We start from the raw sequence: 13,507 nt of genomic DNA, 5'->3' as shown, positions 1-13,507 counted from the left end.
TTAAAGCACAACATAGTAAGGCTTTGATCAGGTAAGATGCTTAAGCAGCAAGTTTAAGCACACAAGTAATCCCAGTGAAGTCCCAAGGATCCATTCACGTGCTTAAATCCATGCTCTCCTTGGTAGGTCAAAACTTAAAATAATCAGGCTGCAGCTTGTAACTCGAACCCTTCTGCAGAGATGAATAAGGCAACACAAAAATATATTATAAAAAATATAATAGAAGGCTGAAAAAATATTCCTACTAGCAGTTAATTGGGAAACAGAACCTTTAAAGAAATAAAAAAGAAAATAAGTTTATAGGTCAATAGTGGAAAAAAAAGAAACTGACACAGACTCCAGTTCTACGTTGCCACTCCTGATAAAGACATTGTGTGTCAATCCGAGGAAGGAGAAGTAAGAAGAAAGAGAGTAGTGTTACTTCCTCCTCACATCTTTGCAAGAAGATGATAAAAAGAGTCCGACACATCTTGCGTTATCAGCATCTGGCTAACAGATTTAGACATCTGTCTACATCACTGGCAAATTTCTCAAGCCTTTTCAAGTCTCAGTAATTAGAGAAGAAACTCATGCATTTGCTACACTGAAGGGACTGCAGCCCTTTGGTACATACTGGCCAATGAGACGTGCTAAGAAATGTACAAAGTTTACAAAAACCTCCCCATCAAAGTAAATACCCCAGCAGCTAGTGTTTATCTTCTATGAGGAAGATGAATACAACAGGTGGAAAACAGAATAGGCTTCTGATATGAAAAACAATTCAAAGCAAATCAGCTATATTTAAATTTGGGATTTGCTGGTATCTCTGTATAAAGGACGAGATTCATAGTCTTGCCATATCACTTAACAAAGAGGAAAATAGTCCCCCTAGTGTACTTTCCATGTAGAAAAGACTGTTTCACAAGATAGTGCTGCAAGAAATTACAAAATAACATTGTGGGAAGAGGTATGGAATTACTTAAGCTGTAGCGAAACTGGGCACCTCTACTACATACACGAATCAAAAGGTTTTCCAGTTTCCTATTTCAAGATTATTGAGGGAAGTGAGTGCTTCACCTTAAATACCTGCGAGATAAAACTTGGTTTTTAAGTCAGCACAGTAGTTTTGTGACTGCAGGACTTCGATTGGGTAACAGATACCTGAATGAGGAAAGATCTAGTCATCACGGAGCTCTGTGGAAGTACCTGGAACAGTTGCCTGGCACAGTGAATTTCACAAGGGCGAAACCAGCTCACCCTCGGATCTGTTCCCCCCTCCGGTGATGACGAACATAATACCGACCTTTCCTAAGTATTCAAGACAGAAGCCAATACCGGAACATGCATGGAAAAGCTCTCCAGTGGTTTGGAAGTGTATGGGATTGCACCAACCGGGGCAGCCCGTGGCACACAGGAGTGTCTGGAGCGTGGCACCTCTGCAGCACTGCACTGTACACTGCTGCCCTAGTCAGCTCCAGGCACTATTAGGTTAGCCAATGTCCCACCAGGGCCAGGGGGTGGGGGAAGCAAAGGAGATTGTTGGGGGGTGTATTGGGCAAACCTTATCCGAATTACCGGAAACGTAATATATGCCTTGCTAACCACATCTGAAATATTCACTTCTGCTTTAATGCCCTAGGCAGGGGAAAAAAAAAAAAAGTGATAGTTGTAACTTTAATTTATAGCTCTTAAAATAATTGTTTGAGGAGAATAATCCTGGCTATGTTTACGGATTATGGTGTTCGGCACATCTCACTGGAAACCATATTAATATTTCATATATAATAATACATAAGGTAATAAAACCAAGGTATCTTTTTCCCTTTGTTTAAAATAACAATTTTCTCACTCAGTGGCAGAGCAGAACATTGTTAAATGGGTTTACTGCCCTCAACAATTAATTTAGCTGTGTAAAAATATTCTAAATTATGATGAAAGCCTTCTAACACAGAAGTATCTTCTGTTCATTTAAAGTCTCGGTGTAACTAGCAATCTGAAGAAGTCTAATGTGAAAAGCTGACATTAGTTCCTGAAGAGTTGTATTCATTACCTGTGAAGGAAACAAAGATGACAATTAAGATATAATGTGTTTTAACATCAGGAGACTAAGATGGAGTCCCCGTGTAAGAGTGTTGCCTCTGCACAAACTAAGCTACTCTTCAGCCAAGAAACTGAAGTAGTCATCTTCTGAATATACACGCACTTGAAAAAGAAATCCTAGCCTTGCTAAGGAATTATATTTTCCAGTTTTAGATGCCTGGCAGATTATTAGCTCCCCTCTGCTCCTTCCAGTATGCCCCTACATCCATACACAACTGCACCCACCGTTAACACGGCCGAACGCCTTACCCGAACTTCAGAGAGCGCTCACAATCATTAGAGGCAGAATTTGCTGCTACCAGTGTGCCTGCATCTCCTGAGAAAGGTCATCCTAAAGGCTTGTGAGAAACTTCTGAACTAAATTAAAACAGAAGAATCTCAAGGGATCCAAGTTTTTAACATTTTAATTAGCTCCAAGCACCAGTTAATGCTGCTCAGCAAAGGAATCAATATCAAATTAACAGTATAAATTGTCAGAAAAACGGTGACGGTATTAAGGATACTAATCAATGTAAGCACTTCATATTATGGCCCAGATTCTGCTTCTGCAAAAGTGAAAAGGAGTTTTGCCACCAAATTCAAAACAGTGTCAGCCCCATTGTTAGGTAAATCTTTGTTTGAATCAGATACTGAGAATTTACTGAAAATTCGAAGTACCAGATAAAAATGCTGGATTTGTCATAACAGCTGACATCTAAAGCCACTGCTTCTGTGTGAAACCAAACAACTCACGAAGGCACAGGCTGTCACTGGAAGATGTAACCCTTTATCACACTCTGCGTCACACTTGTAAAGTCTGATCAAAATTCAACACCTAATACAGACACAAATGTTGTAAAAAGAATGTGTGGTTTTAAAAGCCTTGTCTTCAACTAGCTACGCCAGAGATAAACTTTGTGTTTGTATTTTCCCCAGCCTGAGACAAGTCTGTCAACTAAATGCTTCCTCTCCTGTTTCATTTGGAAGGTAAAAATCATACAGCCGCACTTCAATTCCCAGCAGCAAGTCCTGCTCAGGCACCAAAATACAAGACAGGGCTGCTAGCACAGAAACTGCCAGAAATGTTTCATCTATACAGTATTTCTGACCAATCTGTATACTGAAAGTTATCACCTGGTCCAAACCTAGGTAGATTCAAAGAGAAAATTTAATTTCTCTGTAAAAGCATTGAACTTGCTGGCAAATTCACCTTCAGCCATCCATACAGAAACTCAGTGTCAGATGCCGCTAGTATCGGCCCCCAGCAGCAACTGAACCTTGCCGGGATTTCCTTCTGCAAACAGCGTCGGCGTCAGGCAGCACCTGCATTTCTGTACAGCTGCAAGTACGTGACATTCTGGCGTCCAACAGACGCTGACAGATGAACAGGGAAAAGAGAAGAAAAAAAAAAAAAAAAAAGCAGTTCTGGAAATCACTTCAAATGTGCTTTCCGTGCAGTTCTGGCTCCTGGTAGGCCTTATAAGACTCTTTCTCGAGGGTAAAACCCTGCCTGCCTGCAACGTGCTTTTGCACGCGCTGAGTAAACAAGCCACAAAACCAGATTTTTTTTTCCCCCCTGACTTATTAAAACGGTAGTACTCTTAGCTGCTCACTGTCGCAGTGCTGGACAGAAAATGCTGGGCTATCAGTAGACGGTGCTCTCATACACTGGAAACGCAGGAATCACAAACCAAGCATTCCAGGGGCTGAACAGCCAGTAACTCCATGCTTTGATTAACTTTATGAAGAAATGTCAAAACCCTAATTTCCCTCTACTGCCTTTGAGGAACACATGAGCAAAAAACTGGGGGTTTCCTTGACAAAAATAATAAAGCCATTCTGTATTTGAGCTTTGAGACGCAGACTGACCATACATGAAAGCAATTCTGCTCGTTTCCAACATGAGTTACCTCTGGTGTTACCATAACTTTAAAAAAAAAAAAGGCAAAACAAAACCCACACACCTTATAAATATTCTTCTTTTTGCTTTCTCTCCCTCCCTCTCTCTTTCCCTGCTTATATGCTGGTGCATCACAAAAGCCAACTCCGCTCCAGCGTGTACTCTGCCCCCAGAGTCAATAGCCCTCACCGACCGTACACAGCAACAGGAAAGACACAAAACTTTCCTTAATCCCTCTCTTTAAAAAAAAGCAAAGCCGACAGGGCGACCACCATCACCAGGACCAGCACCAGCGCCCGGCGGGCAGCTGTCGGGGCGAGCCGCCCGCACCCCGCTCCGCGGCCGCATCCTCCGCGGGCAGCCCGCCCGTCGGGGCGGCGCGGCGGGAGCGCCGCGGCCCCGGGATCCCGCCTCACCTTCCAGCCGGCCGAGCTGTTGCTGTCGCCCTTGTCCTTGAAGTAGGGCACGCAGCGGACCATCCAGTCGTAGATCTGGGAGAGAGTGAGGCGCTTCTCCGGGGAGCTCTCGATGGCGCGGGTGATGAGGTCGGCGTAGGAGAGGTTGCCCCACGCGTTGCGCCGCGACGAGCACTTCCTCGGCGCCGCCGCCGGGCCCCCGCTCAGCCCCCCGCCGCCTGCCGCCGCCGCCGCCGCTCCCCCCGGCGAGAGGCTCGGCCCCTCCGGGCCGCCGCCGGGCAGCGGGGCCAGCAGCCGCGCCGCCTCCTCCGGCACGGCGGTGGTCGCCGCCGCCGCCGCTTCTCCGCCCGCAGGGGCCGCGCTGCCGACGGTCATGGCCGAGCCGGCCCCCTCCTCCTCGTCGTCCTCCTCCTCGGGGATCATGGAGGCGGCGTCGGCGGTCGACTCGCCGGCGGGCTTGGCTGGGCTGGCCTGCAGCTCGGGCCTCTGCAGGGGCCAGGTGCAGGAGCGGGGGCGGCTCTGCGGCTCGAACTCGGGGTCCAGCTCCACGTCCAGGGGCGAGAGCGGGGCGGGGGGCGACGCCTCTGCCATCTTGGCCTCCCCCGCGGGCGGCTGCGGGGCGCTGCGACGGGGCGGGCGGGCGGCCGCCGACCCCGCTCCTCCTCCGCCGCCTCCTCGGTGCCGACGGGAGCCTAGCAGGCGGGGGGCTGCCGGGCGGGCATGCCGCGCTCCGCTAAGGGCTGGCCGGCTCTCCGCTGCGCCCCGAGCTCCGCTCCCCGCGGGCGATGCGCACGCCGGAGCTGGGAGGCGGGGGGAGAAGGGGAGGGAGGGGAAAAAAAAAAAATCAGATTAGGAGCCGGAGCGGCCGCGCAGGGCGGCAGCACGGGCCGGGCGGTGCCGGAGGTGCCCGCGGCGCTGCCCTCCGCGCCGGCGGAGCGGCGGCCGCTCCCGCGGTGCGTGTGTGCGTTTGTTTATGTTTCACTCCATGCGGATGCAGAAGTAGCTCCAGCGGGAACCGCGCTGTATCCAGCCGGGAGACGACCCCCTCACGCCCCCGGCGCCTCCGAGCTCGCTCCTCGCCGCTTCCGCAGATAGCTTGCCTTTTGGGGGGGTGGTCCTTCGCGCCCTCCGTCGGCAGGAGGGCAGGGAGAGCGGTCCTTTGGGTTACGCCGAAGACTTTTTCCTTCTTCAAAACGCCCTAAAGGGAGCCGAAGTCTTAGCATACATCCAACTGCACACTAGCGTAAACCTGTCACTTTGCGGTGCCCCAAGCCACGCGCAAGCAACCCCCCAAAATCTCACAGCTGACGGACCAGGGGGCAGGAGAAGGCCACCCCGGGGGCTGGTCGGTTAAAAAAAAAATAGTGATAAATCCTCCTTCTTGCAGGGAAAAAAAAGCAAACACAACGGGAACAAATCAAATCGCCAGTCTTCCAACAGGTCCAGTAGCTTTAAGCCCTCCCTAGGGCTGCCAAAGAGAATAGGTTTTGTTCCAGCATCAACACCACATTCATAACCTCCTTGCTCCTGCTGCTGCCATCTTGACAGTTTTTCCCCCCTTCACTTAAGTCATTTAAAAAGCGCAGGCAGACGAGGCAGGGAAAGCCACACCGGGAGGGGCGGGAGGCGGCGGGGGGGTGCTGGATCGAGAGCCACCTCCACAACCGGCAGCAATCGAGATCCGAATTCACGGGAGGAAGAAGCAGCGCTGCTGCATGGTTCCTGCTGCTCCTGCGCCTTCAGCTCCAGAGAGCCTTCCCTTTAAAGGCGAAGGATGGGAAAACGGCAGAGCGCCCGCTCCCCCTGCGAGCAGCCGGCGAGAGGCAAGCGATCCGCCCGCGCCCAGCCCGTCCGCCGCCGCAGCCCGCCCGAGCAGCCTGTCACCCTGCTCGCCGCCGACTTCCACATCCCTCCTCCTAACAACCACCGGCAGCAACACAAAGTTATAGACACACGCAGGGAGACTCAACCAAACCGCACGGCTCGGCACGGCCCGCCCACGGGCGGGCGGAGGGCGGGCGGTGCCGCGCAGGAGCCGCCCCAACGGGGCGGGAGCGCCGGGATGGGGGGAGCTGGAGCTGGAGTTGGAGCCGGAGCTGGGCGGGCTGGAGGAGCTGCCGGCACCTGGCGAGGGCAGCGCTTCCCTGCGGCTCCAGAGCCCTGTCCGGCCGGCGCGGAAAGCGCTCAAGCCTCTCCAAGTACCCGGTAAATCTTTCCAAGGATTGTATTAGCCCTGTTTCTTTTCTGAACTTGTTTTCATTGGTCATAAATTAGTGGTGGACGAGCTATTCTGGTAAACTTTAAAATATAGAGTTTAATTTAGTAATTCTTTGAAAACTTTGACTCTGCCTGTGGGTGATGCCAGGAACATGTTCAGACATGTCCACACGTGAATACAGTCCCACTGTACCTCCTTGAAGGCCATGCCCCAGCAGAAAGCTCTCCAAAGTAGCTCACTTGAAGAAGTTGATAATTATGGGTTGAATAAAGGGGTGACCCACAAAACCAAAGAACATAAAAACTATTAATATGGATGTAGTTATAAATACTTCACATGGCAACTTCTATGTATCCGTTCTCACCTGGCTTGATACCGACCTAGACCATGGACTAGGTTTAGTCCAACAGTAGCACCGGCTCTGAGACAAGATACAGACAATAGCATGGACTGAGAAGCAGCGTGCTTCTGAAGCTTTGCTGGATATAATTAGCAGATAAATTAAACTATTCCTGATGTATTGGATGTATTGCATTATAGACAAGTAGAGAGATTTGAAAAAAATTCAGTTTTATTAGAAAACATCAAGGCCTGATCCTACATGACTTATGCTGCTGCTAAGTAGGGCCTAAGGCCCTAAGGGTCTAGTTAGGTTTTGAATTCAAACGCCACTGAAGTTAGGAATAATTTAGTGTGATTCTATTACAAGGGACAGCATTTCAGCATGCATACAATTAACCCCTGGTTATCTAAATATACCAGGAGACACTGAATTAATCAGAATGAATGCAGGTTCAAGTGATGGAAATCATTTTCACTGCAACTCCATTTTGGGTCACAATGTTGAGTGCCTTGCCATGGCTTTTGTTGTAACTTGGTCCCTACAGGAATGCAAGACAGCTCAAAAAGACACCAGCCACTCTGCAATTGTGACACTGGCATTCATGTATACGATTTAGCAATTAGTAGGGAGGAAAACCACAGTGGCATTGCAGAGCCAGCCACCAAGTTCAGACAAAAAGGCACGGTGAGAAGACACTTAGTCCAACACCACACCTCCAAGGAGGCTTTCCTTGTGGCTTTCAGCAGTTAGCCATAGAAGGCCGCCTGCAAAACTGTGACTGGTGCTCAGCCCTTTCCCAAAACCAGCTACTGCTTGGGGCTGGTTTTGATCACTGCAGAAACCTCCACGTGGAGCGCATCCTGAGGTTCCAGGGAAGCATAACACTTTGACCTTGGGCTGGGTTGCAAGCAGCAAATCTAGCCCTAAATGATATTATCATCTTCATTTATTTATTTAATTGGCATTGCATTACTCTACAGGCACTGCTATTAGGTCTCATTGTACTGGATGAAGGCCCTGCACGTGGTAAGAAATGCTCCACTCCCTGGCAGAATTGCAGTCTAAGTGAGGCAGAAGAGGGCGGGAGAAAGGAAATAAGTAAGTAGCAACCCTATTAAAAAGATGATGGACTGAGGCACTGAACAATTACATGACTGTACTGAGGTCATACAGGAAGCCCATGCCAGAACTGAGAAATAAAACTGGATCACCTGAGTGCGAGCGTTGAGCAGGATTATCTGTCCTCTTCAGACTTCACTGGTATATCAGTCGCACGACCTTTATCACATGTCATGGTACCAGTTTTTCACAGCTCCATGCACCACGTGTGTGCCCATGATAATGCAGTTCAGGGGCGTAATTAAAACCACAGTATAATTTTTCCTACACATTTTGCTTATGAAAAGTGTATGAGCAAAACAGAAAGACACAGGAGCTCTGCTTATTGTGGTTCCATGGCTGGGCCCTCTGAAATACATACAAAAACTGATCAAAATTGAATCTAAAGCCTCCACAAGTTTCAGTCTCTTCCTTTAAGTACTTTCATGCCCCAAGGGTGGGATTTTCCAAAAGGCTCCATTTATGGGAGTTTTATCACTGACTTCAACAGGAATAAAGTTAGGCCAGCCCTCAGGCCATTTGAAAGCCAGCTCACTTACTTTGCCTACTTAGACTGTGAGTGTTTTAGAGCAGGGCTGTGTCTTCCTCTGCCTCTCCTTTTATCTACTATGGCTGCTCAAGCTGATGTGGGGAACCTGTGCCTATCACGGTCTCTGGATTGTATGGATCTGGCAGGGTCACAGTCACATGGCAGCTAGAGAAGTGCAGGTGACATTTCTGCCTTCACCTCTCACACAAATATCTTAACTGCAGAAGCAGGGTTGGAGATAAAGTTGCATGGGGGGCGGGAGACCTGGAATTTCTTGTCAGTACAGCACTGTGGACATCTCCTGTGAAGTGTACTGCCCCTCAATAAATGAATGTTATATTGCACTTACGTTAAACAACGGCTGCATTGTCTACGGGGACCTCACACAAACAAGCGTATCATGGGTTGTTTTGCAAGGCACCTGCAGCCTGGTCTCTGAGCAGTTTGTCCCCTGCAATAACCCTGTGCACCCCTCCCATTCACACCGTGAGAGAGTGGCTCCCTTAGTGTGTTTTTGTTCTTCCCACAGCTCCCTACTGTGTCCTTTAAACACAGACTGGGCAAGGCTTTGTGGCTGATTCAGAGCAACCTGGATGCTGATGATCAGAAAGAAATGCCATTTATACACCAGCCAAATTCATGCCCCGAAAGTTTAACTTTTTGGCTAAAACTGGCTAATGGGTCTTGCAGTTGTTATGGAAAGATGGGCTGACTGGCAGAGACAGAACAAGGGTCCAAATTGTGCCATGGAAACTTGATGGGTTTGCCAAAGATGGCCACAGATTTCTAACTATAAAATTTTCCCTGAAGTGATGAACAGCAATTTAAAGATCACTTCAAGCTGGCTTTAAGTTGGACTCCCAGCATTATTTATGAGGCCTGCAATAGTGGTATTTCCCTGATATCCCCCTTCTTAATGTCCCATTGAAGGAGCATCTCAGCTTCCACTTCAAACCAATAGCCCAAATCTTGATGTGCCGTGGATGTGACCCAATTATGCTTTGAGGGCCAGGAAGAAAGGTAAGAGATGGGGAAAAAGCAAAATCTAACTGCATATTTTAACCTGCTCTTTAGGCTGACATTGCTCAAAAGCTTGCTTCATAATTTTTAAATACTTGGGGGTACATGAGTTCATGCCTTTAGGGTGCAGTCAAAATTGCTGAGATACAGAAAAAAATCCACTTTTTTATTATTATTAAGCTTGGATTATATGAAAGAATTTTGACTTGTAAAGATAGAGTTCTCTCCTTTAGCTTGGGCTGGTCCGAGTGACCAAACGCCGTTGTGCAACGCAGCCGTGTCCACTTAAGCCCGTCTCGGTTACCCCACGTGGGTTAATTATACCACTTATCGCTTAATTGCTCCATCATTATAACTTAACACCTTCCTGCTCCCACACGGCGCGGGGAGGGGGAGCGGCCCCGCTGGCCCCGCCCCCGGCCCGACCCCGCCCCCGGCCCGACCCCGCCCCCGGCCCGGCCCCGCCCCCGGCCCGCCCCCGGCCCGGCCCCGCCCCCATCAAGCTAGGCTGCGCCGTGCGAACTGAATGATGTCATGCTCCGGGGCCGCGCGTGACCGCCGGGGCCCGCCCTCGCCGCCCATTGGCCGCCGCCCGTCGCCCGTCAGGCCAGCGACGCCTCCCATTGGCCGGCGCCCCCGCCCCGCCGCCGCCCCTCGGAAAATAATAAACAATCGAGTAAAATGCGGCGCGGGGCGGGGCGGGGCGGGGGTCCGGGCGGGCTCCGCGGCCTCGCTCCGAGCCCCGCCGCCAGAAAAGCCCTTCCTGGAGGTGCCGCACGGAAAGTGCCTTCAGCCAGAAGCTACTGCTGCACCGAGGACCAAGCAAAGCCGTCTCTCGGCTGTCCCCGATCCCCTTGTCTCAAAGCTAAGTTGTGCCAGGCTGCAGGTGCCCTCCAGATGCGGTGGGACGGGAGGGGACTGGGTGGGGACGTGTCTGGCAGCCAGCTGTGCCATTCCCGTGTGCCAAATGCCCAGAGGCAGGGCACCGACAGGGAGACCTGGAAGCCACACCTCAGGAACAGTGTCAGTGTCGGCTGTCTCCGCGGGACAAAAGCGGCCCCGAGGTGGCTGTCCTGTCCGCATGGTGCTGTGCGGAGATGCAGCCTCGGTCCTCGCTTCGTTGCGGCGGTGCCTACACAGCAGAGCCCTAAAACAACGACCTCTCACAGCCCCGCTTCCCTCTCCCTGCAGGCAGAAGGCGCGCCTGTGCAGCAGGGGATTTAATCGGGGATCAGGCGACGAGAATGACCTGAATGGCTGCGGGAGAGGATTCACCTTTTCTCGGGCTCGCAGCCTGGCCTCTCCTTCTGACAGCAGGTGCCCAATACGGCCTATTTCGCTTCCTCCAAAGAATTAATTATTTTCTCCCGTACGTGGCCCCTGGAGGAAGAAGTCTAAGCACCTCCCTCATGCTGTCATCCTGTATTTCCAGTGATCAGAGCACTTGTTCAGGAGCTGAAGATGTGGCTCCTGGTCCTCTTCCCAGGACTTTGTGTTTCTTTCTCTGACAGATGTTTGATGTAAAGTACATAGAGCACACTTTCAAAAGGGGACTGAAATCCAAGGCTGCTCCCCTCCCTTCCCCATGGCACTGTTATTATTGCTGGGTCATGGCCTCTCCTGGATTGCTCCCGTGAATCCCGAAGCCCCACCCTCTCCCCCAAGCAGCAATACGGGTTCAACAGGCTGCCTGGAAATGGAGTGCGTGTCAGGCTCGCCTGCCTCCCTGGTAAAACACTCTTCGGGAAGGTCAGAGCCACGCATCTGACCCCCCGCGGGCAGAAGGAGGAGAAAATGACCTCGTGTTCCTGCTGTGAGGGGCACTGAAGGCACACGGGGGGAAGGAAATCTCCCCCGGGGAGTTGAGGAAGGGTTCAAAGGGGCCGGTGCAGTGTTAAGCAAAAGCAGTCCGCGGCTTAGCACATGGCGGAGAAGTCGCCTATAAGCATTTGCAGCTGGTTCTCTCTCCTGCCTCGGAGGAACTGGGAACTGCTGACTCAGCAGCTGCATCGAGTCGCAGGAATGGGAAGGGGCTCGTGTTTCCCGAGTGCCTGTGTGCCCTCGGAGCGATGGGATAGCGCCGGGCACCTCCTAGCCGCTGTCCCCTCTCGGAAAAGCCATGCCAGCAGCGTGCTGTAAGGCAGAGCCTGTTGGTGTGTGTTGGATGTGCTCCGAGCAGGCTGCGCAGCCGGGGCCCTGGGTCTCGGCTTGCATGGAAACGTGTCCGAGGCACGAATTCCAGCGCTGGGTCCGCGGGAAGACAGGCACAGAGCTGCCCAGCGTGGGGTGGTTGTGTGTATGTGAGAGGCAGAATATCCTGTAGCTTGAGATGCTGGCAACCTAAAAATAGGACTTTATTGCCTCCAGGATTAGGCATCTAATTAGGAGCAGGGGATTTTGGGAGGGCAGTTCTGAACTTTAATGCCTCGGTTCTGCCCTGGTACTGTTCTGCTATTAAAGACTTTACATTCCTTGCAGCTCATGTGAACGTCACTCAAACATGCCCAGGGCGTGCAGTTATAGCAACTGCCCTGAAAAATCTTCCTGGAATCTGAAAAGTTGAATTCTTCCATTTGCACACACCCTTGCCTGCCTTGCAAAATAATTTCCTTCAGTTTAGCAAACCAAAACTTCAACTGAAGTAATTCACTGCCAGTTTACCCTATGAAGAGGCAATGACAACAAGAGCGAGACCTGGTTTTGTTGGTTTTTAAATTCTTTTTGGGGGGTGCCATTTCAGTGAGCCTGTTTAATTGAATACATGCTCTGCTGAAGAGCTTGCTGCTTCTAAATACAGCAGCTACTCTTCATAATAGGCATATCTAGTTTAAAACATAGATAGAGGTATGATAAACCTTGTTTAGCCAAAATGGACTTTTTTCCTTGGAAGTAAGCAGAGAAAACTGGGAGAGGAACTCTAGCTGAGGTCTGACAGATGTTCAAGTATGTGAAGCTTCAAGAGGAACGTGTGCTATTCAGTTTGCTCACAGAGCCTTTGTGACCTGTGTCTTCGCAGAAATGATGACACAAGCTTTTTTGAATAAAAGGAAGAAATTAACAGCCGTGGCTAATTGCACCCTTGCTAGCTTGCTAACCAAGGACACCATTTGACTGTGAAAATTGTTGGTGTACCCAAATCTCTCAGCTGGAGAGAATATCCAAAGTGAGAGTGTTCCCATATCTGTGGGTTAGAAGGGCTATTTAAAAAACTTCCTTTAATTGGAAAATTCAACACAATTGCTTTAAAACAGTGTGCACTGCTTTGAAAAATTAAGATCATATGGAATCATTTATTGCTTTTCAATATGTATTCAGTCTCTGGTGCAATTTTATGTACTCACTAATGCATAAAGTCTCTTGGAGCAGGAATAAAGCACCACAAAGCATGATTTAATGCTATAGGGTCACCAGATCTGTTTCACATTACTGGATGTTTCAATCTGCTGAAAAGAAGGGGCTGTCCCCAAACCAATGAAACAATGATGGGGAAGGGGGGGGAAGCCCATAAATCTGGAACACTTTGGAAATATAGTGCACATATCAAGAAAAACTTTCAAAGGATTCAGTAGGGATTTGGCTGCATAAGAGATTAAAATTATGTAAATTTATATTAAGAAGAGGAAAGTTAAAAAAAAGTATTAATAGTACAATACTTGGTTGCAGTTTAAAGCGTCTTAATAAATCATGTTTTCAAACAGTACAGGCCTACATAAGCATGTGACTGTAAGAGAAAATAAGAGCAAGTAATCTGGGAGTGCACAAAAGTGCTTTTGTTTTTAGTTCTGTGGTCACTGGAAGTGCCTATTCTTGTGCTTATTCACAAACACCTCTGGCTCCTTCTTCCAGAAATCCTATCCAAACGTTTTTGTTCTGACTTCGTTAGAGGACTTTGTGCTTTGGTTCT

General features: G+C 49.7%; 1 protein-coding gene and 1 long non-coding RNA gene across 2 annotated transcripts in view; one reads left to right on the top strand and one right to left on the bottom strand.

The window, feature by feature from the left end:
* FOXO3 (forkhead box O3) overlaps nucleotides 1–6,350 on the bottom strand; it is an 88,231-nt gene extending 81,881 nt beyond the window's left edge. The window contains exon 1 of the mRNA XM_064412861.1: nucleotides 4,375–6,350. Coding sequence (XP_064268931.1) covers nucleotides 4,375–4,965 — 591 coding nt within the window. The 5' untranslated portion in view covers nucleotides 4,966–6,350. The remainder of the gene's footprint in view (nucleotides 1–4,374) is intronic.
* A 166-nt stretch (nucleotides 6,351–6,516) lies between these two features.
* On the top strand, nucleotides 6,517–8,435 carry LOC135296481 (uncharacterized). Its single transcript, XR_010358577.1, has 2 exons — nucleotides 6,517–6,579; nucleotides 7,916–8,435. It is a non-coding gene; the product is annotated as an uncharacterized LOC135296481 (long non-coding RNA).
* The last annotated feature ends 5,072 nt before the right edge of the window (nucleotides 8,436–13,507 follow it).

This window comes from Passer domesticus, chromosome 3 (assembly GCF_036417665.1).
Source record: "Passer domesticus isolate bPasDom1 chromosome 3, bPasDom1.hap1, whole genome shotgun sequence".
In the NCBI taxonomy this organism is placed as follows: Eukaryota; Metazoa; Chordata; class Aves; order Passeriformes; family Passeridae; genus Passer; species Passer domesticus.
Note: the sequence above shows the minus strand (reverse complement) of the source record. Positions and strands in the feature narration are given on the sequence as shown.